Consider the following 24521-nt stretch of genomic DNA (forward strand, 5'->3'; position numbering starts at 1 on the left):
TAGGCATTGAATGCCATATTCTTAGAGGTTCTGAAAGTCCTTTACTCATAAAAATGGGGTTTTAGCTGATAATTTACTTTTTTTCAGTTCTAGAGGCTTGTAATAGAACTAAACCACTTGACCTAGATTCAAAGTGAGTTGTTACAGGCTGACCAAGCCATGTAACAGTCATGTTACTTAAGTGTCTCAGAACCACAGTGTGAATTTCCACAGGAAACCCATTGGGTGATTGCTTGTTTTGTAGATGCGTGGGGTTTGAGTGATAGAAAAAGAAAGCAGCCTCATGTTAAACTATCACACAACCTTTATTAGAAAGCAAGGCTTCTTTTATTTGTTCAGGTGTCATTAGCAAAAAGGCTTATTTTTCTGCCTCATTAGCAGCACCTCACTGCTCTAGGAATGGAGAATGTTGCTGGACTATGGATAAAAAGTCTCATAAAAAATTGCAATGATATGGATGAAAAGTCTATGAGTTGCTCAAGAAATGACATTTCTTTGGCCTTGTTTCTTCATTTTTTGGGACTGTGGGGGCAGATCCTGCTTCTCCTCTCACCCCAGCTAAAGATGCCAGTAAACTAAAAAGGGAGCTGCAGGGGCAGTTGTTTCCTCACGGGAAGAGCTTACGGTTTGCAGCGTTTTTGTGGAATGGCAATAGTAAGAAGTATTTATGTCAGAGCTTGATAATTTTCTGTTAAAAAAAAATAAAATTGACCTATTTAGAGGGAAAGTGCACAAGAGCTACCCCTCATGCTCATGATGCTGTCACTGCCTTTGCTGTTTTGCACAGCTTTATATTTTATCTTCCAAGAAAACAGTAAACTTCACTGAGAATGCTGAAATTTCTGAGAAACTTCACTGGGAATGCTGATAAATTTCTTTTAACATTCAGAGTGGTTTTCTGATTTTTCCAACTCTGGGGAAATTCCAATGGCAATGCTAGTGAAGCTAATGGCAAAGTCTGTATTTAGCTGCTTACCTGTTATCCTGACCTTGACCTTACGTTGGAGGATATGTATTCCTTACGAATACATTTCCTCAGTACTCTCTTTGGGAAGTACAGGTGATATGATGTGAAACCTCTCTCCCATTCACACTGAAATAGTTAGAACAGGCATCTTCAATTGGCAGAGCTGGATTACTTGCATTCAAGAAGTTAGAATAATGTGTTAAGGGATTATTATGACCCATAATGTTGGGCACTAGAAACGTTTTGGGAGAATGCTAATATGCCAGGAGGTAAAAATACAAATGGGATAAACTGGGTAATTAAAAACCTGTCACCCTGACTTTAATCCCAGGAAAATACTGTAATGCTTAATACACACTTGTGGTACGAAGTAGAGAATTAAAGGAGGGAAAAATAGGTTTATAAAAAACAAAGTCTGTCAAGGAAGTGCCTATAGAAATCCAGTGATTGGACCCATATCTGGGGAGGATCCCTTGCTTCCCAGACTGTATCTGTCTTATGCAGAGCAATGGACAGACACAACCAGCGGTGCTTCCAAGAGCAGGCACCAACACTTAGTACTTGCAATGAACATCTGTACCAGTCCCCTCTCTGAAAAAGGATTTCTGTTGTGGATCAGAGCTTCTCCATATCTAGTAAAAGTTCCAGCAATAGATAGAGGTTAAACATGCCTCCTGCTTGCTGGCTCAAGGAGGACTCCCCTGTGTTGTGTGGCCAGAGCTGCCAAGCGTTTTGACAACACTATAGGAAGAGTGTATAGGAAGATTTGTTGTATGGGGGTTAAATTCCACCCCTGGGAGAAGATGCCAGTGTTTTTGATGTGTCATTCAAGTATTAACGCCCATGTGTTTTATTATCCTTTGAAAATTCTCAAAGCCATGAGTCTTCCCATGCATGATTATATATACATTCCTTATATATATGCGTGTGTATATATATCTACACAGCATGGTGGGATGCTTTGCTGAGAACCAGGATAGTACAGCCTGAAAAAAGCTTGTATTTGCAGTCATACTACTTATAGTATTGAGATTATAGTACCACTGGATGGGCCTGATGGTTGTATGCCGTACATGCATACCCAAAGGTACACAGTGACACCTGGATTTTACAAAGGCTTACAGAAGTCACTGACTTCACATATATTGTAAAGAGTTACAATGATTTCACCTTATGTGAGAGACCTAAAACCCGAAAGAGTTAATGTCTCAAACAGTCCGCAGAAAAGGAATGCCAATGAGGAAGGTTACAGTGGCTGTGTGTGCACCCATCTTCCAGAGGAACTGGACCAGAGGTGGTGCCGGTGGTGACCCAGATCCTTTTTCACTACCCCTGTTTCCCTATCTTTCCTTCCATTTTCTCCTGAAAGGTTCAATCCGTGGGCTGTTCAGGAATTGCTGTTGTCTTGTGCTGTTCAGAAATGTTTAAATTGCTGCTACCACAGGCCGTTCAACTTATCATAAATTGTTGCTGCCATAAATAAAACTTTTGGGATTGTTTCACCTTAATTTAGCCCAAGGGTATTCTGAAGGTCAGCTACCTCAGAGCAGGTGGTCCAGGACTGCCTTCTAGGGACCCAACATTTTAAATTTGCATCAAAGACAGAATACCCTTGTTTGTGCTAGCATGACCCCTTCTCTGAGAAGAGCCATATCCCGGGGAGGAACAGTACTTGTAGGTTTTGCTAGGACCTCCCTGGGAGGTTCCCTATACTTGTAGGTTTTGCAGCTAAGGATTGTACTCCTCTCCTGGAGTGGTTAGGAGGTTACAGTGCCCAACCTTCTCCCCCTTGCATGGCTTGGGCCCGTAGCAACTAGCGTGATCCACAGGCACTGGCAGATAGGATCATCATCTTAGAGACAGAGCAAAGGCTGAGACTGGGGAAAAGCATCAGTCTGTGTCGTACTGGGGGCTCAGTTGCTGCCGAGCAGAACAGGCACATGAGCCAACAGGCAGAAAATGAAATGACTGAGTTGTTGCAAGATTTGGTTAAAGTATTACAGGAAGAACTAGGAAGTAGAGGCACAGAGCTTTTCTAATTGGCTTGCTGCTGAATGGATAACTAATCAGACTGCTGCCATGGTAGAACCATTAGAAAGGAAAAAAATACCATGGGAGCAGTTGGAGAGGCCTCATTCCCTCACTGATGAGGAGGGTAGGGTGCCTGAGTCAGCATATCCCTCCAATGACTTACCAAATATGAAGAAATTATATGAGGAGGGCGCCCTAATGCGGCCCCTGATTAAAAGAGAGACTTGATAATGGCCTGGGGGGAGCTCAGCAGGTCACCACAGCCCCCATCCCTTATTCCCCTACGAATTAGGCTAAAATACTCCCGGGGTCCCCGGGAAACTGAATTTGAATACGTGTGGAGGGTGTCCATCATTGGAGGAGGCCGTATCCTACTGAGTGAGGCGAGGGCAGGGGATTAGACCCTTTGGAGAGAGGGGGACCCTTTTCCATTCAAACGCCCACGGATGCTGGAAAGCGTGCAAAAAGTGGATGCCTTCAGCTGATGCGTAACCGCCCCCGGATCGTGCCACAATACTCTCCCATGGAGAACGCCGCGGGCCCTACAGGATTATACCCCTTAGTCGGGGAGTGTCTGATGCTCTCACGCCGCACGCTGGGCAATGGCGAACAGTCCGCGGCGCTGCGGAGGAGGCGGAGGAAGGCTCGGCTGCGCGGGCCGCCGTTCTGGGCCTCCCCTTCCGCGGGGTGTTCGCCTACAGCCCCGCCAGCTGCGGCCCGGGGGAGCGAAGCGCCCACTCAGCGCAGGGCCCGCGGCCGCCGCGGCCCCGAGGGACGGAAGGACAGACAGACCACACCTCCCGGCCGAGCACGCGCAGGCGCGGCCGCCTTGGCCCGGCGGGAGGGCGCGGGAGAGGGAACAGCGGGATGGAGGGTGGTGAAGAGGCGGAGAATAAGGCCCCGTTATACACCCGCACAGGCCCTTACGCGGCGTTTGAAGAGTGTGCTGAATGGCTTCCCTTTTGGGAACAGGACCAGGGGGGAGTTATTCGAGTGTGAGCGGGGCAAAAGGATAAATGGGAAGAGATTTTGGACACTGGAAAGCATAAGCCCACCTTGGTGCAGCCCACCAGAAGGGAAGCAATCCAGCTCACCTATTTAATAACGAGTATAAATATCTAAAGAGGGGGTGCCAAGAAGATGGAGCCAGGCTCTTCCCGATGGTGCCAATCACAAGGACACGAGGCAATGGGCAGAAACTGATGGACAGGAAGTTCCACCTGAATACAGGGAAGAATTTCAGCATGTGGGTGACCATGCACTGAACAGATTGCCCAGAGAGGATGTGGAGTCACCTTCACTGGAGATTTTCAAGAACCATCTGGATGCAATCCTGATGCCATGTGCTCTAGGATGACCCTGCCTGAGCAGGGAGGTTGAACCGAATGACCCACTGTGGTCCCTTCCAGCCTGACCCATTCTGTGGTTCTGCAAATAACCAGATGGATTCCTTAACTCTCTTGGAGGTGATGATAACAGCAGGAGAGGAGGAAGAAAAATGGGAACCTTCACTAGAGTGGTTACATGTTAAATGCAGGCACTTGGGAGTTAAAAGATCTCTTCTGAGAAACTTGAGTTGAGGGTGGCTAGTGACTCATAAACTGTACAGTATATGTCTTGATCACCACCCCCTACAAGACCTCCCACTGAATCTGAGAGATAACAAGGCTCTATGGGAGACATGGCAAATAGATTCTATAGGTCCTTTCAAGAAATCAGAAGGAAAACAGTATGTGCTGGTCCGGGTAGAAGTAGTTTCAGGTCTCATTCAGGCTGAAGCAGTAGCACAGCCTGTTGGAGAATGTACGGTAAAAGTGCTGAAGTGATGGTTCAGTTACTTGTCTAAACCCGAGTCTGTCCAATATGACAACAGTAGTCATTTTACTGCCAGGGTGGTCTAAGAATGGGATAATTTGTAGGCACAAATTTGTTGTAACCTAATGAAAGAGATTTCCTTGAAAAAATCAAGGAAATTGTAACCAGGCATATAACAGGTTTTACTTGGACTATTCTATGATTGATTGGTGGTACCCACCACTCGAGAGTGACTGTTTTGAAACAGACAACAGAATACAGTAGAATCCAAAATGGTGCATCCCGATTCCCTACAATAAAGAAAAAAATAACTCAAATCTGAACCATATGTTGCTCCCCATGAGGCAGCTTGGTCACGGAGACAAGTACTGTTAATGGAAATTGACCTTGATGATAAGGATGTAAGCAAAGTAGAAATACAAGACCCAACCCTGAATAAATTGTTTAATTGCCCACAGGTTATAAATTGCTCCACAGGTATGGGAGATCCCTTGGAAACCTAGTATATTCCATTATTCCTCTCCTGAAAAGTTCAATCCATGGGCTGTTCAGAAATTGCTGTTGCCACATGCTGTTCAGAAACGTTTAAATCATTGTTGCTACAAACCATTCAACATATCATAAGGTTTAATCATTGGTGCCATAAATAAAACTTTCTAATTGATCATTTGGCATTATTTCACCATAATTTAGCTCAAGGGTATCCTGAACGTACCTCAGAGTAGGCAGTCCAGGACTACCCTCTACAATCCCGACATTTTGCGGCTCTCCCAGAGCAGGTAACCCATGATCACCCTCTTGGGACATGACACCTTGTATATATAAAAAGCACTGGCTATATTTTATGTAGTCTAATGTTTAATCTTCTCTTCCACTGGGCATAAAAAACTACAGGTGTACAGTGGGCAGAGGAAAAACAGCTTGTGCCTGCCTCTATGGCCTAAGCTTTCCCTACAGATCTTGCTTACCTGTATTTCTGGATTGGGAAAGGCACACAAGACAACAGGGAATGATCCACATAACCGTTAACTACTTGATCACTTGGTTAAAGTGAATGTTATGCAAACTGATTCCCACTTGGAGACATCTCTAAGGCTACTACATCATCGAGGCAATCCTCATGCCATTGCAAAATATCATTGCAGTTAGCCCAGCAGCATTCCCCAAAGCCCTTCTTTTTTCCACACTCTCTAGGACACCAGACTTGTGCATTTCAGCTTTTTTTTTCCATATTTGTTTTTTAAATACCAAGTACAGTGTTCCATTCATTTTCAAAGAGACTCAGCCTCTTTGCAGGGGCTGTTGTTTTAAACACTTGGTTTCCATGTCCTGACTTCTCAAGCTCCTCATAACCAAACTATTTTAAAATAAGGTAGTGTTAGCATTTCAAAGTTTGTGTTCATAATCTATGGCCTGCCTTATGCCCAAGGCTTCCTATCCTTCCTGATAGGACCCAGTCACTGGATTTCCTATGCCTTGAGTCTGAAGTGTTACAATTTGTTTTCTTTTCCGGGTGAAGATAAAGCAGTGGTCTTACCACCATTTTTCATCCCAGCTTTCTTTCTCTTAGCTTTTTCTTACATGTAAAAGACATGGGGCGAATTCAGCAGTCTTTATATTCTGGTAAAAATGTACTGGTGGGCACTTAAAGTCAATGACAGTTTGGATACAGATTTTCCCTTTTACGGTTTATGAAAAAAATTAGGTTGAAGAGAAAGCATGATTAAATGGGTTTGAAATGTGTAAAGCCCCGAGAGTGACCTCTGGAAATAGCATACTTGTAGTCTGTAGATTAGACTTCACATCTCATTACAAGAAAGTAAAAAGGAGGTGTGATTTAATTGCAGTCACGTTTATTTGCAGTTTCTATACACACTTTCTAGGTAATCAAACTTTTCCAACACATTTTTTGAGAGGGGTTCACAATGAAACTGTCACCGTTTTTACTAAAAATAAATACAAGACTTAAAGTGTTGCACAGCTCTAAAATATACAAAGGCTTGGATTTAATGTAAACTTTGAAAACATTTTACAAAAGAAACCATATTTGCAACAATTTAAAAAGTTCATATTTACAAATATTACAAAAATACAAAATGGATGCAAGTCCATAAACCATTGTCTTTTCTGCCAGCATGAACTGGTGCTAGTACCAAAATAGTTACACTGTAACCTTCTTAAATTTTTTTTAATTCTTTAAGTCATAACCTACAGTATTTCTCTATCTGCCACCATTGCAGCAAATGCACTCAATCACTGACCTTTGGCAAAAGCAAACATATGCTTTATTTGCTACAACTATCCCATGCCCTCTACGCTGCCACAACAACAATAACAAAATGAAAAAAAAAGGAACAAAGGAGAAAAGGGGAAAATGTTTTTTTTTTCAGAACACAGCTGTATAACTTAAGAAATCATTTTCATAACATCAGTGCAAGCAACAGAACAGTAGGTTGAAATGACGGTTCAGCAGTTACCTCATGCTCGTACTGTACCCTGTCTCAAGAGGTGAGTGATGTTCCCTTTGCTCTATGGCTTGTCCTCTGTGCCTTAGTGGCATTCCTGCAGTGCTACAGGGAACCCCGCCATTCATCTTCCTCTGACTCCCACGTTTGTTATGACTCTTTTCTTCTTAGAATCTCTCTATTTGGGTTTCAGTCTGCTAAATATAAACTAGGAAATTAAGCTAAAGAAGACTGTATTTTAATGGGATTTTTCTGTGTCCATTTTGTATGTGAAATATTGCCTCACCATTCTGGTAAAAAAAAAAAAGGTGTATATATATCTATTTTTGATCTCTATTAAATTATTGATTGATAAAAAAAGTGATATCATCAAAGTCAATTTAGCTGTATTCTCTTTACAGTTTTGAATGACTGTTTAACTCAGGGCTATTAAACATATTATAAAAGTGCTCCTGGTAAAATTTTAATGGAAAATGACTGAAGACGACAAACTAAAGATTTTCTGCCCAGTATCTAAACTTCCTTTACTCATATTCTCCAGAAAGCGGTTTGTTATATGCTGAACATTTCCTCTTAAAACATTCTCATTCATTCACTTCACTTGTATTCAGACTTATCTTCTTAACTAAGCTACTAATGTGATTAGCCTTTTGTTTCCAAAACCTTGCTCCCATTACCTTCTGAAAAACTATTTTAGATGATTTTGCAGCCCTTCAACTGATGGACCACCCCTCATCCCAACACACGTACCACATGCATAGTGACTCTATCTCACCACACAAATGCAACCAGGCTACGCAGGAGGACAGTGGGAAACCCTGAATAATACGTCTTGTGGTAAGCACTAGACAAAATCGAATGTCAACCTTCTGGGGAATAATTTGAGATTTGTTAAACTGTTCTGATTTGCTTTGACTATTTAAAATTGTAACAGTTTTAGGTAGAACCTTCCTCTATAAAACATGCTCTGTCCACTTTTAAAAACTCTCAGCTTTATGCATTACATGATTAAAAGAAAACTCAGTAAAAACTGAATTCACACATCCCGCTTCCCTATTATTTACTTATGCTTAAAGCCAGCTTTTAGGTGATTTCTTTAGTACCAAAGTATGCTCTTTCTGCCATCCTATTTGACCTGTCCTACTAAACACCTCATTCCTCCTTGCACTATTTTCTCTGCACTAGCCTTTCCTCTATTCCAAACCATATCCTACGGCAACCAACACCAACTGCATCAGTTTTGGATAAAGACAGCCTTGTCCTCCAAGTAGCATGGACGGGGCTACATCAATGGAAATTGCAGTGGCCCAAAGGAGGATCAGGCCTATTGTTTTTATTTTATTTAAAATTAAAAGTATAAAGCAACTCACAGGTTCTTGTGGTTTTAAGATGAGAATATTCAAGTAACTTCAAGTAATTCAGCTTTTATCTCCCTGCCTTCATTTGTATCAAAGCAGCTACTTTTTGATTTATCTCCTTTCCCACCCCACCCCAGTCCCCCACCCTGTTCTGTGCTTCTGGTAAACCCAGACAAGATCCTTACTGTATGTGGCTGGCACAATGAACCAGAGCTTTCCTCTTCCCAGCTCAGCAATGAATATAAATAATGCATACACATACCTATTTCCCAGCTACGTTTTCACAGTGTCATTTTCGTAAATATTTAGGTAGCATGAATCTCATCAGCACAAAGAGAAAGCTTCACTGAAAACTCATTGCGGATATTTACTGATAAATCAAAAGCGCTTCTTGCATGCTTACAATTTATTTGTTTCCTTTACGAATCAGAAACTAATCGTGTTTAAAGATTATAGTTACCAGGTTATGACTGTGTTATGTATCCCAATAGCCTAATAGGAATATGAAAGTTCAGTACTGTTTTCTCTCACATCTATCCTCTCCGAAGTGATCCCTGCAAGAATAAAGGCCCAGGGGAGGCTGTGGGATGGGACCCTTTGGGACTTTGCATCAGACACAGCTTTGTTCTGTCAGAAACCCACTCGTCTTTCCCACCAATCCTCAAGGTAACCTTCCCAGCTGCACTTTCCAGTTAGCTTCTTTGGAGCTGCCTTAGAAAGACAAATGGTTACTTTAATCCCCTCACAGTCAGCCTTTCCGTTTCCTTAGCTAAGGTGGAGAATTCCCCCTTTCCACTGCTCGATGTCATCCTTCAGGCCTGTCACACTGAAAGTGGTTATCGGTGGCCATGTGGATTTTTTATGTTTGATATGAAAATGGTATTCACAGAATACAGTTATTACATTTGAATTCTTTTGTCTTCTATAAACAAAGTTGTTACGCAGTAAATTGTTTGCCACGTCCACTTTTTGATAATTCTATTTACAAATTTTTATCAAAAATATGATATTTACATATGTTTTGTTAGTTTCTTCTAAATTTTGTTTCAGCTCATTTTAGTGTAGAAAAATACCAATTCTCAAGAGCATTTTCTTTTTTTTTTTCTCCCTAGGGAAGCACTACAGTGAGGGATTTGTATCTGATGGGCAGCTCAGCTTCTGGGATAAAAAAAATACCCAAGGTCATCTTTAACTCTATGGAAAGTGTATATCCTTGAAATCTACAGTGACAATGGAAATGAGAGTGTGATAAACCAAATGAAGTCAAAAGAGAACAGAACAGACATAGCATATCTTCCTCCTTTTAGAAAATGTAATGTAATAAATAGCTACAGCTGTAGTCCTCATTTCCCCAGCGTCTTTCAAACGCAAACACATCTGAGCATTGATACTGCCCTGCAATTTTCTTCTTTTTCTTCTTCTTTTTTTTTTTTTTTTTTGGAATTGCTACAGCACTGGCCTCTTATGTTGACATCCTTACAGAGCCCAGGTGGTGTTGGCAGCCTGGCACCCACACAGCCTATGTTGAGCTCTGAGAAGACCGATCGTCGTGGGGGCTGCCATCCGAGTTCTCCGTCTCTCCTTCCGAGATGGCCTGCATGGGTGTGTTGTACAGCCTGCAGCGCACGCTGTACCGGCTGCTGCTCGCTGCTGGAGGCGCCCGCGACCGCCCCACTCTCGACGATGCCGACATGGGAAAGTTCTTGGAGGAGAATCCTTCCGTGTTAACCCTGGGGGAGCAGGGGGAGAGCGGGGACAATGTGTCGGGGCTCGTCACAGGAGGAGACTCTTCCATGCTTTGAAGGGCATCTGCCATCAGCTCTCCGGGAGACTTGGGCAAAATAGGACTTTTCAGAATTTCTGTGGCGGACATCCTGTAGCTGGAATCAGATCGACTGCCCTTTTTAAGGAGCAGTAGTTTAAACTCCTCATTGGACGTGTTGGACTTTTTGGCATTCCTGTAAATGAGCCCAGGTGACCTCTGACTGCTAATGGGAGTGCCCATGCTGCCAGCTGATGGCATGTTGCTGGTGGGCAGCGTGCTGCTGGTGATAGGCTGGCTGCTGGTCCCAGATGAAGCTCTCAATCTGTTTCTTACAGAAAGGTCTCCAGAATCCTTTCTCCCAAGAACTTTCCTTTTCGATCTGTAAAAACACAAAGGAAGACTCTTTCATACGTTATCTTTGTAGTATAAAACTTAGGGCTGGTCTGGAGTTTTACAGATTGAGTGCTCTTTCATATTAGCTAGAGTTCTCATAATCCTTCTGTCAAATACCGAAGGCTAGCAGTGACTGATGGCACTTTAAGCTGTGGTAGCTTTTGTGTAATGGATGAGATACTGAGCCACAGAGTCCCTCTCAACATTACCCAGCTCTTCCAAAACAATGTATGCACAACCAGCTCTGTGTAAAGACAACAATGCCTACAGAGTCTTAGGTAATAATAAGACTAAGTGTAACCTATGCAATATCAGAAATCTTTAATTTCAGTTGTGGTCACAAATTTCAGCTGACTACAAAATACTCTAAAATTGAAGAGATGCCTTCTCATCATTTTTGCTTCAATAACTCACACACCAGAATAGAGCTGGTGAACTGGTGGACAGAAAGCAGGAACCACTGCTGGTACTTTTCTTTGAAGACATGTATGTTTGTTAGGTAGAATGGCCTGATGTTGTCATCTGTGAAGTATATACTGTGAAGTGTGCCATTAAGATACCCAGACTACACTGCACACCATAATAAAGCATCTTTTAAAAGCTGCCTTTTAGAAAACTAAAATGAGTTAACTAAAGAAGGCAGTTTCAGGACAAAACTTAAGCATGGAATAACCTGTAACTATTGTTAGTGGGCAACTGTGCAGGGATGCATGTTACCATTTCTGTTGCTGCAAGGTTAGGTCACCTGTGAATGACTGCAAACAGATCCTCGGTAGTGCGGGGTTTGTTTGGAGACACAAAGACATCCTCAGCATCAGCCTGTGACTCCTCGCTCAGTGGAGACATGATGGACTCATCGCTTGGAGAAGACTCTTAAACAAGGAAAGAAACCATGCTATGAGTCAGACCCCACTGCACTTTGCAACAGCACTGCCAGTGCAAGGCACCAGCTCTATTCACAGCCCAGTGGCTGATACCACCATACAGACCTTACACTCTAATCTAAACATGGTGAATGTTGCATATTGGAGCCCATAAAAGGGGCACTGCGAGGCACTGAACATGGGATCTCCCATTTACTGCACAGCTGTGATACTAAGGCTCCTCTGTACCCAGGGCCAATGCTCCTCCCTTTTCTCTTTTCAGCTGAAATGCAGCACAAGGGAGGAAATAAATATCAAAGAAAAAAGGTCTGAATACATTGAAAAGGTGTAAATATCTTTGGGTTGGCTGACCAGCTAACAGACTTGGAGGGCTCTGTGCTTAAACCCACAGAGATAAGCTGATGTGCAACTTCAGCCTGCTCTGACTCCACTACTAGTCACATCCAAAGTTGCATGATACAGAAAGAGTTCACAACCGACCTTTCAGTGAAGGCTCATCTGTGCTGCCCGCTGTCTCGTCTGCCCTGCTGTCTTCAGAGGCACTTTTGGTTGGGATACCTGATGCGATACCATTTTCCTGCTTGCAACCCACTTCACCAAGTGAATTAACTGCTGCCATCTCTGCTTCATAGCCGATATTCCCAGGCACATGGTGGCTTACATCGGGTTGGTGCTTAAACTGATAGCTGATGGTTGGTCCCTCAGCCTGAGCTGGGCTTTCACCCACAGGCCCAGCTTCCAGCCTCCCCTCGCTGCCTGTGGAGAGCTCTTGATGAGCCTGCACTTGCTGAAGGTCGCACACTATTTCTGGTCCCTGGATGGGTTTCTTTGCTTCGTCGTCACCTGTGGGGACAGCTGAGCCCTTCTGAAACCCATCCCCAGAGATGGCACACGTCTGATTCAGAGACCTTTCTGGTAAGCATTCAGCAACCAGGTGCGTTTGGTCCTTTCCAGGTTCAATTTCAACCAGACTCTCACTTGCTGAAGTTACAGCTTCTTGCTCAGAGCTATTCTGCCCGCCAAAAGAGGAGCTTTTCTCTAAAGGCGGCTTTCCAGGGCCTGCTTCTGCCGGGGAAGTGTCAATGTACAGCATTACAGCCTCATCTGTAGAGTACTGGCGTGCTACTGGTTTCTTAGCTAAGAGAGGCCTCATTTTGCCTGGAGAAACATCGGTCGGTATCAAGGCAGTCTCCTGTATGCACAGCAGGTCTGGGGTACTGCCTTTATCTTTCACTCCTTCAGGCTTGTTGACTGCCCGGAGGTGGACAGACTTGAGAACGGAGGGTGTGATGGCGAGGGCGGAGGGAGGGCTGGGCTGCAGGGCTTCCCCGACTGCGCTCTGCTTGTTGTGGCTGAAGGTATGCAGCTGGTGCCTGTGAGCAAAGGGCTTACTCAAGACATTGTGAAGAGCACTTAGGTCGAGGTGAGTAGGAGGTATAATTGGAAGTTCAAGGTCTTTGCTCACCGAGGCAGTGCTGTCTTTTGAGAGTGGCTGCTGCAGTGATGACTTCCTCTCTGGTACTTTTGGCTTCCTCTTGCTCCCCCCTGGAGACAAGGGTCCCGAAAAGAAAGCTGTTGGAAAAGAAGAGGTGGGCGTCTCCGACTGGCTGGAGTACCCACTGGAAGGTGAGGCTAACCCCGCCAGCTTCTCGGGAGAGGCCAGCTTAAACTCATTATCAACAGAGGGGAGGGATGGGGTAGTAGCTCGTGACCCAGACTGAGATGTCTGGGATTCAGAGCTCTCTGGTGACTTGATGCACTCTATGACTGTAGTACCCGTAGCGGTGCTTGAATTGGACAAGGACCTGTAAGGATCACTGGATTTCAAGTCGTTCAGAAGCCAGAGGTCTGCATAGTGAGGTTGTTCAGCACCTTCATCTTTAAAGGAGGGGATATCGGTGGTGTCAAACGCAGTGTCTTTTAACCCGCCATCACCCTGGTTTGCCCAGGGAAGCTCCTGCTTGGCTGGCAGGCTGGGGCCTTCCACTCGGGAAGGTGTGTTTGAAAATTCAAGGGGCAGCTTCATCTCCCTGGCAGTGTGAGAGACATGCTGTCCGCCACCGATCTTTGGTTCTTTCTTGTCAGCAAGGTCGGTGCTGCCCTCCGATTTCCTCAAAGACGAGCTGCGTTTTGGTGGGGCTGGCTTTGCCTTTGGTTTCTTCAGTGAGAAGCTCTGTCGTCCCTGCCTCCTGTGGCTCATGCACTCCTGCCAGGTGCAGTCAGCCAGGCTGGAAGTCACGCTCCCGGTCTGGCCACTCTCGGAGCCTGGGGCTGCATAGTTGCAAATATAGCTTTTATTACCCTTGAGACCGCAGTCAAAGTGCATGGAGGTATAGTATCCTTCAGTATCCACAGAAAAGTGTGAGCTAGTGTCTGCCTTGTCAGAGGGGGTCTTTTCGAGGAAACTGTCATAGGTGGCCATGCTGGTGAAGCTGGGGCATCCCAGGCTGTCTGCCTTTGGACGCTCAGGACTGAAGTCCTGCCGACAGGAGGCGTCGTGGTGATGGTGCAGGTAGTTCCACTCGCTGTCACTTGTGTTGCTGTTGTTGGGGTCATCCAGTAAATCTGCCACAGTGGAGGTGAACGAGCTCGCCCTGTGGCCCCTGACCTTGTCTGCATGGTCACCAAACTGCTCTGTGAAGACACTGGAGTCCTCGTTGGCATTGGGAGCGGTGTTGAGCGACAGCTCAGAGTCACAGTGCGAAGAGCCCGTTAGCGGAGGAGACGCAGCAGGAGGAATGGTTTCAGATGTCTGGGAGGGACATGTTGAGCTGCTCCCACTCCAGTTGCCACTGGAGGACTGGTGGTCATCTTTCTGGTCCATGTGGCTGCTGAGCAGGACTCCTGCTGTGGAGATGGAGTGAATTGGGCTCCCGAAGGTGTCTGAGTTGGACGAAATCTCACAGCTGCCTGAATCGACCATCCTCGACAGCCGCGATCTCCCCCTCTCGCCGATGCTGTGTTCGGGGCTGTGCAGGTGCTGAGGACAAGTTAAACCAATGGGCTGGCATTCCTGTGAACCCTGCTTGATCAAGACCTCCTTTCCCTTTTTCGGGATCCTCTCCTGACCAGCTAGGAAGTGCTCTGCTTCATAGCCTCCACTCTTGGTAGTGGCATCCTGATGGCCCTCACTGGCCCGGGCTCCCTCGCGAGGAAGGCTCCGCGAGCGGATGCGGTTGCTTACAGCGGCAGCGAAGACGGCATCCCCATTGTCTGCCAGCACCAAGATGTTGCCGGCAGAGTGGGAGAGGGAGGCAACAACGCTCTGCCCCCTCTGGGCACGGATCCGTCGCCGTGAGGGAGCAGCTATTAGGATTTCTTCCGTCTGGCACTCCGAGTCCCGGGTCCCCGACCTCCTGTTGCTGGAGCCAGAGAAGTCTGGGTTTGTGTGCACAATCACATTGCGCTCTCTCGCCACTGGTGACTCGTCTGAATCTAGGACACATGGAAAGCTGGGTGAGGGGGAGAGAGTTGCACATTTCCTGGCATGAGACAACCCGCGGAGCAACCCAAGAAGCATTATCTGCTGTATTCTTTATTTTTTTAATCTTGCTGAGTGTTGGACAAAATTTAAGTTGGCTATAAATGTATATAAGGCAGACCTCATGCCAGTGAGGTAGGGAAATTCTCCTAGTCCTGCAATGTGATCTCTGTTCTCCTATTTCTGCAATGTGATCTCTTGTGGAGCTGAGCTTACTGTGGTAAATATTAAGATAAATACTAGGTTTTCAGTTTTTGTCACTCTATTTGAACTAGTTAAAGACAGTTTTCAAGAGTGGCTGCTGGACAAAACACTCCATGAGCTTCTAAAAATAATTCTATTTTGACTACCTGTCTGTTCAGAACTTCTATTATCTACTTCTTTACTGCCAAGAATATTTGCAAGGCAATAGGATCTTTCTTTCATAGGTTCTCTAGTTCCTTATTCCCTATGATAAATACATTCCTTTTCCTTCCAATGAAGTTTCATGGCAACGGACCAAGATACCAGAGCCATCTTCAGGTGTACATGAACACTAAGAAATAACAATCCTGTTAGTTTCATTTTGGGTTAATAACAATTTTACACAGAATTCACCCTCAACAGAGTTGCTCCTAATTTACCTGTTACAAAAAGTGAGGTAAGTAGATAGATTTCAGGCAAATATTCTTGGTAATAAAGAATAAAAAGAAGGAACCAAGGAGTGTGATAAATAAAATAAAGGTTTAGCAAAGCTCCTGTAGGGTACCAGCAGCTGTTTCTAAGGCGGATATCCAACCGCTCGTCTGAGTTATCCAGCTGTTGTGACAACTCATCACCACTTTGCTGAGCAACATCTGTCAGTTCTTTACCTTAAGCTCCCCTCACGCAAGAAAAAACTTTCACTTAATCTAGTTACTTTTTATGCACATAACTATGGGTTCATAACAGAAATAAAATGAAAAAAAAAAGAACTGATTAACATTTACACAATAAGAGCTGAACACGTACATCTATATTACTCAGTAAGGCCCCCGGTCCTTCAAGGCCGTATGGAGTAATATAGCTTTGCTTACTGTCGTAAATCAAAAAAACAAAACATGTCATTCCCAAACTCCAGAAGCATTTACAATTTAAAGGTTTCGTTTCTTTGGAAGGCTAGCTACCAGCTCATATCCCTGCAATTTAAGTTTGTTAGAAAGCTATCTACGGAAGATTTGTATTTATACTACACCTATTTCTTGTTGCACTCTTCTGGGGATGCCAGAGATGGTTTTCCTCCTCCTCAACTTTCGTCTCCGCTGTAGTACAGATTGTGAATGAACAAGAGAGCAGCGTATACTAGCCTCTCTGTCAAAACCAACTCCTGCAACCCACAAATAGGTCTCATTAGCCTTTAGAAATAGTAAACAAATTTTCATGGCTGGAACACAGTGGAGGTATGTGAGCTTGGATTAAGCCTGTGAATAAACATAAGGGAGCCCTTATGTAGCTCTTATGTAAATTATATCACAGTATATCACAGTTTTACATCTAATTCCAGCTCCCCCTCAGCAGCCTGGTCTGCCAAAAATAACAGAAGGCATGAAAAGGAAAAGAAAAGGAAAAGAAAAGAAAATCAGGAAGGCAAATAGAGTTGAGAGCTCTTGGTAACAGGGCATCTTTCTTATAGCTATTTATCCATCTGTCATAGGGATAATGACAGTAACTTGTCTGCAAAGCATTATCTATTCAGCTATTGCCTGACTTACTTTAAGCAACTAAGCATAAGAAGACATTTTAAGGTTATAATGCCATATTGCAGTAATTGGGCGCTTCTTAGGAGACCAATATGCCAAGGGGGCTAACATTTCAAAAAGGAAGGAGACAGCTAAAATGGGGCCAAGTCACCGTGCAAGTTTAGAGAGCATTCTCTGTAACAATGACACAAGGCCAAGAGTGACATTAACGGGGAGCTGCTATTTCTTTACATCAGTAAGTGTGCTGATTTTCACATGTGCTCAGCACATAGTGGGAGTCCACTCAGGGAATCAGTTCATGCAATCAAGATCCTCAGTTTAGATTTAGAAGCCCAAGTTCACGAGCACATTTGTTTACGACCAGATAAACTAATGTGCATAGATAGGTGAGAATCCCCTATTTTCTTTATGTTTCCATGGCATTAGCACAGGAAAGTATCTTTCACTTTGTTTTTTACACTGTGTTGTCAAAATAGAGTTAAAAGGAGGCCAACCAGAAGACCAGTGCCCATCTGAGCTGGCTTTCTGCACAAGCATACACTCACTCACGCTCTCTAAAGTTGACGTGGGACAGGTTGGAAAAAATGTGCCAGGTCCATAAAGACACTAACATAAGGATTGCCGGTACAGTGGTTTGTAATCTTAAGAAAAACAAACAAACTAAACCAAACAAAAGGAAAATAAAAATCCTGATAAGAAGCTCTATTTTAATAGCGTATAATTATAAAAAACATAATTATACACAGACATACACATACATATTACATTACGTAACAATGTAAAACATTAAAAAGTAACTTTCTTGTAAAAGTTCTTCTTGAAATCTACTAGAGTGAAATAGAGGCTTCAGACAGATGTCCTGTAACCACCAATGCCCCTGGAATAAGCAGAGGAAGAACTTTCTTTAATATGGAACAAAGGTGCTATAAACTCCAACAACAATCATTTTCAAAAAAGTGAACATTTCTCAGGGTTGGGAGAAGCTTAAAAAACAAAAACAGAGAACTGAAAGCAAACTCTTTGAAACAAAAAATCAATCAGCATCATTGCTGGTTTTCCAGCAACTGTGAATTAGCCGAACATGCTCTGTGCGCCAGATGCACGGGGGTCATCTCCGAGAGGAAAGTGGAAGAGGATATATCCTCCCCGTGACGCATACAAATTATTCCCATTAGTGCTAATGAGAATGATACACATAAACATCCAGAAGATTACATACCATTCTTGATCTGTAAAACTGATCAGTGGAAATTTGGTTCCAATGTATGGCAGGTGGAGTCTAGGCAAAAATGGCTATTACTGGAAAAGTTAACATTGGTCCCAGACCTAACTCTCCTCTGACTGCATAAGGTGACATTAGCCTTCTCAGAAAACCTACACCCTTTAGGGTCCTATACTGAATCTAGAAAGAGCATAATTTTAACACCAGCTTTACCTCATGGAAATATGCCACATTATCTATGACTTTCCATGGGGATTTGCAGTAGCAGTGCCCAACCTGCAACCTTGACCAGCCGGGTCCCAACCTCCGGCCAGCAACGTCTATGCAGGCAGTTCTGCCGGCCAGCTGCCTGTCCTCCACTCGGGCCCTGACTGGCCAGAAGAACCATCCCAGTGACAGGGTCACCCACTCCTGGCTGCCACCTCCCTGGGCAAGCAGAGCTGGTGGCACTGCAGTGTCAGATCCACTGTTGGGGCAGAGGAGAACCAAGGCTGTGTTGCTGTCACTGGGAGGATTCATGCAGCTGACACTGGAGCAGATGGGGACTGGTCACCATGGTGCTGTAAGACAGATGTGCTGCAAGTCCAAAAGCCCAGAGCCCCTTGGCTGGGGGCTGAAGTTGAACTATGGGCATACAGCCCTCCCCAGCACCATGGTGAATCCTACAGCCTGTCTTGCAGGGAGGTTGGTGCACTGCTGATAGACACGGGAAAGAACAATGGGATGTGAGGGCTGTGACCTTAGCCCAACCTCCCAGTTACTGGGAAAATAGAATTAAATACAAATATTTTCTCTGGGGAATGAAGGCTAGCTGAAAGTTCCCTGCTTTTTTTCTGATTGTTTATATTGAAGTCTATAACTGTGGAAGTCAGTCCACTTTATGCTCTTACGTTAATCAAAACTTGGTACTTGGAAATACTATTGAGGAAAACTCAGATCAACTTTATGTTTACCATAGCCCTCTGGAATGAGAGAAAGAGAAAAAGAGAAAGAGAAAACATTCTGATTTTTGATTCTGGAAATAAGTCATCTATCACATTTAATAAGTGGTATACCTGATGCTTCTATAAACAAGTTCTCCTTCAAGTAAATCTAGTCAATTGTATCCAAATGTTATAGAAACAAAAGAAAATGCCATTACTATACCTTCAGCATAGCTGCATGTAAAGAGATCTCAGAGCGATGGTTTGCATGCTACACATTCATGCCTCGCATACTTAAAGCACTGCAAATAGTAGCCTACATTCTCTAGTTTCTCTTCTCCTGCTACACATGATAATCATATGATTAATTTTGGTGGTGTTCTGCATTATTTCAGTCAGCTACATTCAAAAAGTTATTTGAGGTCTTTGTAAATACAGACTGTAGGTTATATACACAACAAAAGTACATTGTTTATGCAGAGAACCCAGGGCTATGTTACACTACATAACATGACTCTGAAAATATGGGCCAAATTAATCCTAGATGCGGCTTCAGCGACTCCAGCAGTCACGCATAAGGGATGAAATTAGCCCACTGTCTTCCAGAAACTAAATCCTCAAGCTAGGGTCTTTGTCCCCAGACTGCACAATCCCGTGACTTCAAATAAATTAAACAAAATAAGTACTTGACCTCCCTTGAACCATGCAATAAATACAAAAAGAAATAGAAGAGATTTGTACCAGTGACATTGATGGGGATAATGCAAGAAGAAATCACTTGGGCATCTTGTTTCATTTTCTCCTCTGGAGTTGGGAGAGGTAGTGCTTTACTCCAATTGGTTTGTTTATCCAGTGTAGAAGGGATATTATGTATTGGATTTTTCGGCCTCTGCCCTAACATGACATCTGTATCTTCGTCCTCTGGTGGATGGGACTGCAAATGAATACATTCAAAATCAGTGTCTCCCACTCAGGCACACGAGGTTAATTTTGAAACAAAGCAGACACAGATCAGAAATCAATTACAGGGATGCAGGAAGGAATTGTTCTAGCTAAGTCACACAGCACCAGCTATTCTCCAATGGAAACTTATCCTGCTAATAGGAGAAAAAAACCTCAACATACTGGAAGTCAGCACATTTGCAGTGACATTTAGAGGCCATCTCCTCTGTCAGAAGGGTTACGTACTGCATTCCCAGGTAGCTGTTGCAAGCGTGCCCTCAGTCACCATCAGCGTTAGACACACGTGGGCCCTCATTTGCATCCGCAACCTTTTGAACTCCTGTGTCCAGTGATTACTAGCACGTACTGGCCCCAGATAACCATTCATTCAAGCATCAGAAGACCCAAAGTTTTAAAGAAGACACTCCCTCGCGCTCATACTTCAGAAAACCATTTGTACAAACTCAGACCATGAGCAGATCATAGTACACCACCCAACAGCTATGCAGTGCGAAGTGGCAGGTGTTAACAGTGCTGGAGCTGGGGGACAGCGACCAAAGAGAAGAGTAGCCACCACCAAAAGAAATTCAAAGGGTTGTTTAGAAACCGTGCATAGTTTTACAGCATACTACAAGAAGAACTAGATGATAAAGAGAGAAAAGTAAACTGCATAGAAGAAACATAGATGGTTTGTTTTCTTTTGAAGGAAATAACAAATTTCCCAACAACACTCCATCTTGCAAAGCCACTATAATTTAATCTAGTAAAAGAGAAATAAATTAAGGGCATTTTCATGTGGTGCTGGATACCAACTCAGATTTGGGTGTCTCATTGTTTGCAAAAAAAAAGTTTCTGTTTTGTTTAGAAAAGACAGAGGGGGAAAACACTTACCTTTACCTTTTTATGCCTAATTTTCCTCCCTTTTTGCATGAATACATTCTTCTAAAAGCTGTGAAAACTGTTCGGTCAGCTCAGGACACCTGTCTGCCTCTCGTTTTTTAAAAATGAAGTACAATCCCTTTCAGGGTGCCTTTCTCTTCAGTCCTGAATTCCCAGCTGCTTAACTACCAGCCTTCCCCCTCATGCCCGCAGTTTACACTTCATTTGCCAGTTTTAGTTTCGGTAGCAAACACGACAAAGATAAAATTGTTGCTCTGCATCTCCTTGGCAAGGCATTTAACAGGTGGGTGTGGGACACCACAGGATCATGCCCCGTCTTCCATTGTACTTCTGCCATTCCTCCGCCCAAGCTCCTCACAAATCCCGGGGGAATTAACCGTCTCAGGCTTGCTAAACAGCATTTACGCCCTGGCCCCAAAAGCATTAAAGATCTTAACTCAGCATCTACTATTTAAACTGTTGGAGGGCACGCACTTACCTCGTCAGTGTCACCTCCCGCAGCACCCCCAGACCCAAGACAACGCACACTTCCTCTTCTCCCGCCCGCAGAAAACCCCTTTTTTCCCACGTAGGATTTCAGTCAAACATTGCAGCCTTCTTTCTGCCTGCAGCTTTTGTGCCGATTCCCGGCAGACGTGAATAGCTCATATAAACTTCAAGCACAAAAGACTTTGTTTCCTAGGTAACTCCCCCCACCCCCCCCCGCCCAAAGTTTGATGCATGCATGCAAAAAAACCCACCCTTGCACACACACACAGGCACGGGGACACAGACACACGGACGCGGACGCGGACACACACACACACACACACACATACACACACACACACAGACTGCATTTGTTGCCGATTCCTCCCTCGGATGACAATAAGGTGCGGGACAAAGCGGGCGAAGTGACCCCAGCTGCCAGAGCTCCTCCTCTCCAAACAGTGGCATCACCAAATGGCCAGAGAATAAATACCTGCTGTCGGTCTGGCATTGTCCGGACAATTTCTTACCATTTAGGAAACAGAGCGGGGACAGTTGCAAAACATTGCGAGAGAATTAAATGCAATCACTAATGCTATCGAGTCAATCCCAGTTCAGGCCTTTTAAAGGAGATGATAGGAGGAGGCGGCCTTACGGCCATGAGCTTCTGAAACCCATCCAAAGTGAAGAATGAAAGAGGGTAAGAAAAATGTTATTATTGTGTCTTACTGACATGAGAAAAATAGAAATGGCTCCTTTTAGCGCAGTAAAGTTAGCAAGTGAAAAGCAAGCAAGAGAAAGGGTTAGGATCTAGAAGGGAGAAGAGTGAGACAGGACTGTTAATTGAGGATTGCTTGTTTTTCCAGTACCTTTCTACTCCAGGGGGTCATGTGGCAACACTCAATTGGGGAGGGCGAACGGGTGCTGTTAAACTATAAAGGTGAAATGTAAAAAAAAAAAAAATTAAAATTAAAATTAAAAACATACACAAAACATTTCTGGTAAAAGCACATCATTTTTGTCTGAATAGATTAGCATAAGAGCCAAAACAAGCAGAGATTTCCAGCGTTTCCTACCAATGGGTTTATTCCCCACAACAGAGTGGTTTGGATCCCTGTGAAGTCTGTGCTGATTTTGCTTATTCAGATTAGACAAAACTGCAGTGAAATGGGTTCAACCTCCTTGTACAGACATGCTTAAATTGTCCCAAGAATGCCTTGTATTGATTTGGTAACTCAAACTGTGTTCTGCCTGGAGCTGAAACAGTACAAGGTATGTATCCAATTACATTATAAAAGTAAATTATTTAATAATATAAAATATTTTCTTGCATTTTTTTTAAATTTTAAGCTATAAATATATATATAAATGATGATGCTGATGGGTGATTTGTCAAATACATTGATTGCTGTGTGCTTTTGATTATATCGTTACTTCTCTGCGGTTGTGACAACAGCCAATTGGCTTTTTGTCATTTTTTGTAACACTTGAAAGGACAGTGATGGCCACAAGTGCTGGGTCTTGCTGAATCCCTACACCTCCAAAATTCTCTTTTGGCAGAAACTCTGTTTGTTTGTTGCAATGTCCTGTTTTCGAAAGCAAGAAGTGAAGGAGGACTGATTTCTTTTGAAATAGGACATAAAACAAAAAAAGGAGATAAAGAAAACAGGTTTGTTGACCACACTGGAAATCTCTAGCACATGTTTCTTTGTGGGGATTATTATGTCCCCCTGCACTGGTTATCAGACTAATAATGCCGAATAATTCTATGAATGTTTCCTCTCAATCATTATCAATCATTAGCAACACTTCTGTGACAGATTAACCACAAGCCTCAGTTTGAAAGACTTGCATTATATGGTCTACTCTCAAGAAAAAAAAGCTGTAGTCAGTCTCAAAAGGCCTAATTCTCCATCTTGTCCTACTCTCTTCTTAGATACACACCACCTCTTGCTTTGCCCTAGTTCCCACGTGCAGGACTAAAACCATGGGAAGCCTCCAGATGAGCTGCCCATAAGCCTTACAGGAGAGCAGAGAGGAGAAATCAAAAGAGGGCTGTTCCCAGTTAATATTTCCAGCTGGTTAGTTTCTACCCAGGCCGGTGGAAAAATAGTTCTTCCAAGCTGGGAAAAGTCCTTATCATAGGATGTTGGAGGATCTCTGGGAAGGGTTGAGGTAGGGGGAGACTAATGCTGACGACGTGACAAGAGTTTGCAATGTCCATGGCCTGTGATGGTCCTAGTCAGTGCACAAGGAGAAGAAGACAAGAGGGACCCCCTGCTCTGACCTCTGAGCACAGGTACATGCTCAAGCCACTCAGGGGAAAACCTCTCCAGGAGAAACAGCAGGACCTCATTTTTGGCCTCAGAGATAGCAGTGTGGGCTACAGTCGAGACAAGCAAGATCTGGTTACTGTCTGCCTGTCCTATCGGTGCAGTGCTTCCCTATGCCCCCATGTGCTGCTCTGCCAGATGCCTCCAAGAAAACACTTGTCTGGTTCCACATATCTACAGGGATCAGTTGATGTGCCAAAGCCTCAGGTCCCTGCTTGAGCATGGCAGGACAAACTTCCTAGGTAGGTTTCTATCACTAAGAGTGAGGACAAAATAGAGGTGACTGGTGAATTTTCAGCTTCTGCTGTCACAGTAGTGCTCCTGAGAAAGCTGGTGCTACCACTGCCTTGCCAAGGGGTCCTGAGGTCACCTAGTGCCTGTTCCCATGTGGTGCCTGTCGTCAGACAACTGAGGCACACTGGCATAGAACAACAGCCTTAGCATTTCAACACCTCCATTCTGGGAGAGGGAGAGAACTGCTGCTTTTCAAAAGTTCTCATTCACTCAGAAGACCAGAATATCTCTAAACGTCCTGAGTAAATACATAATTAAGCAAGAAATTATTATTATATACCCAAGGCTGTTCTGGTCTGATGGGCAAATCTGCACTTAGGCAGTTTTCAAAGTGAACTTCTTTGTGTGGGTGTGCTTGGCAAACACCAACAGTGATAATCAATCCGTTAAATACAGAGCCAGAATACTTTAAATATGCATTTTTCTTTAATGGGCTAAGATTGCTTTGAAACTAAACTGCTGTGTAATTGCTTGAATAGGGATTTATTCTGCAGTCACTGACAAATGTGAACGTTTTTATTTACTGTTATCCCATCAACCTCACTTGCAGAAGTGCCATTGT

The 24521-nt window shown here is 43.9% G+C and overlaps 1 protein-coding gene across 6 annotated transcripts in view; it reads right to left on the minus strand.

Moving 5' to 3' along the window:
* Positions 1-6649: 6649 nt before the first annotated feature.
* The window catches only part of NHS (NHS actin remodeling regulator), a 260180-nt gene continuing 242308 nt past the window's right edge, over positions 6650-24521 (minus strand). For 4 of the 6 annotated variants that reach the window (XM_032678917.1, XM_032678921.1, XM_032678922.1 and 1 more), the window contains exons 4-9: positions 22202-22264; positions 19764-19956; positions 16373-16504; positions 12159-15113; positions 11540-11666; positions 6650-10780 (exon numbers count right to left, since the gene is read on the minus strand). In XM_032678917.1, the coding sequence (XP_032534808.1) occupies positions 10156-10780; positions 11540-11666; positions 12159-15113; positions 16373-16504; positions 19764-19956; positions 22202-22264 (4095 nt within the window). In that variant the 3' untranslated portion in view covers positions 6650-10155. Of the gene's footprint in view, positions 10781-11539; positions 11667-12158; positions 15114-16372; positions 16505-19763; positions 19957-20855; positions 21540-22201; positions 22265-24521 lie in introns of those variants that run through there. The other 2 variants (XM_032678923.1, XM_032678919.1) reach the window with 2 other exon arrangements.

The sequence above is a fragment of the Chiroxiphia lanceolata genome, chromosome 2 (genome assembly GCF_009829145.1).
Source record: "Chiroxiphia lanceolata isolate bChiLan1 chromosome 2, bChiLan1.pri, whole genome shotgun sequence".
In the NCBI taxonomy this organism is placed as follows: domain Eukaryota; kingdom Metazoa; phylum Chordata; class Aves; order Passeriformes; family Pipridae; genus Chiroxiphia; species Chiroxiphia lanceolata.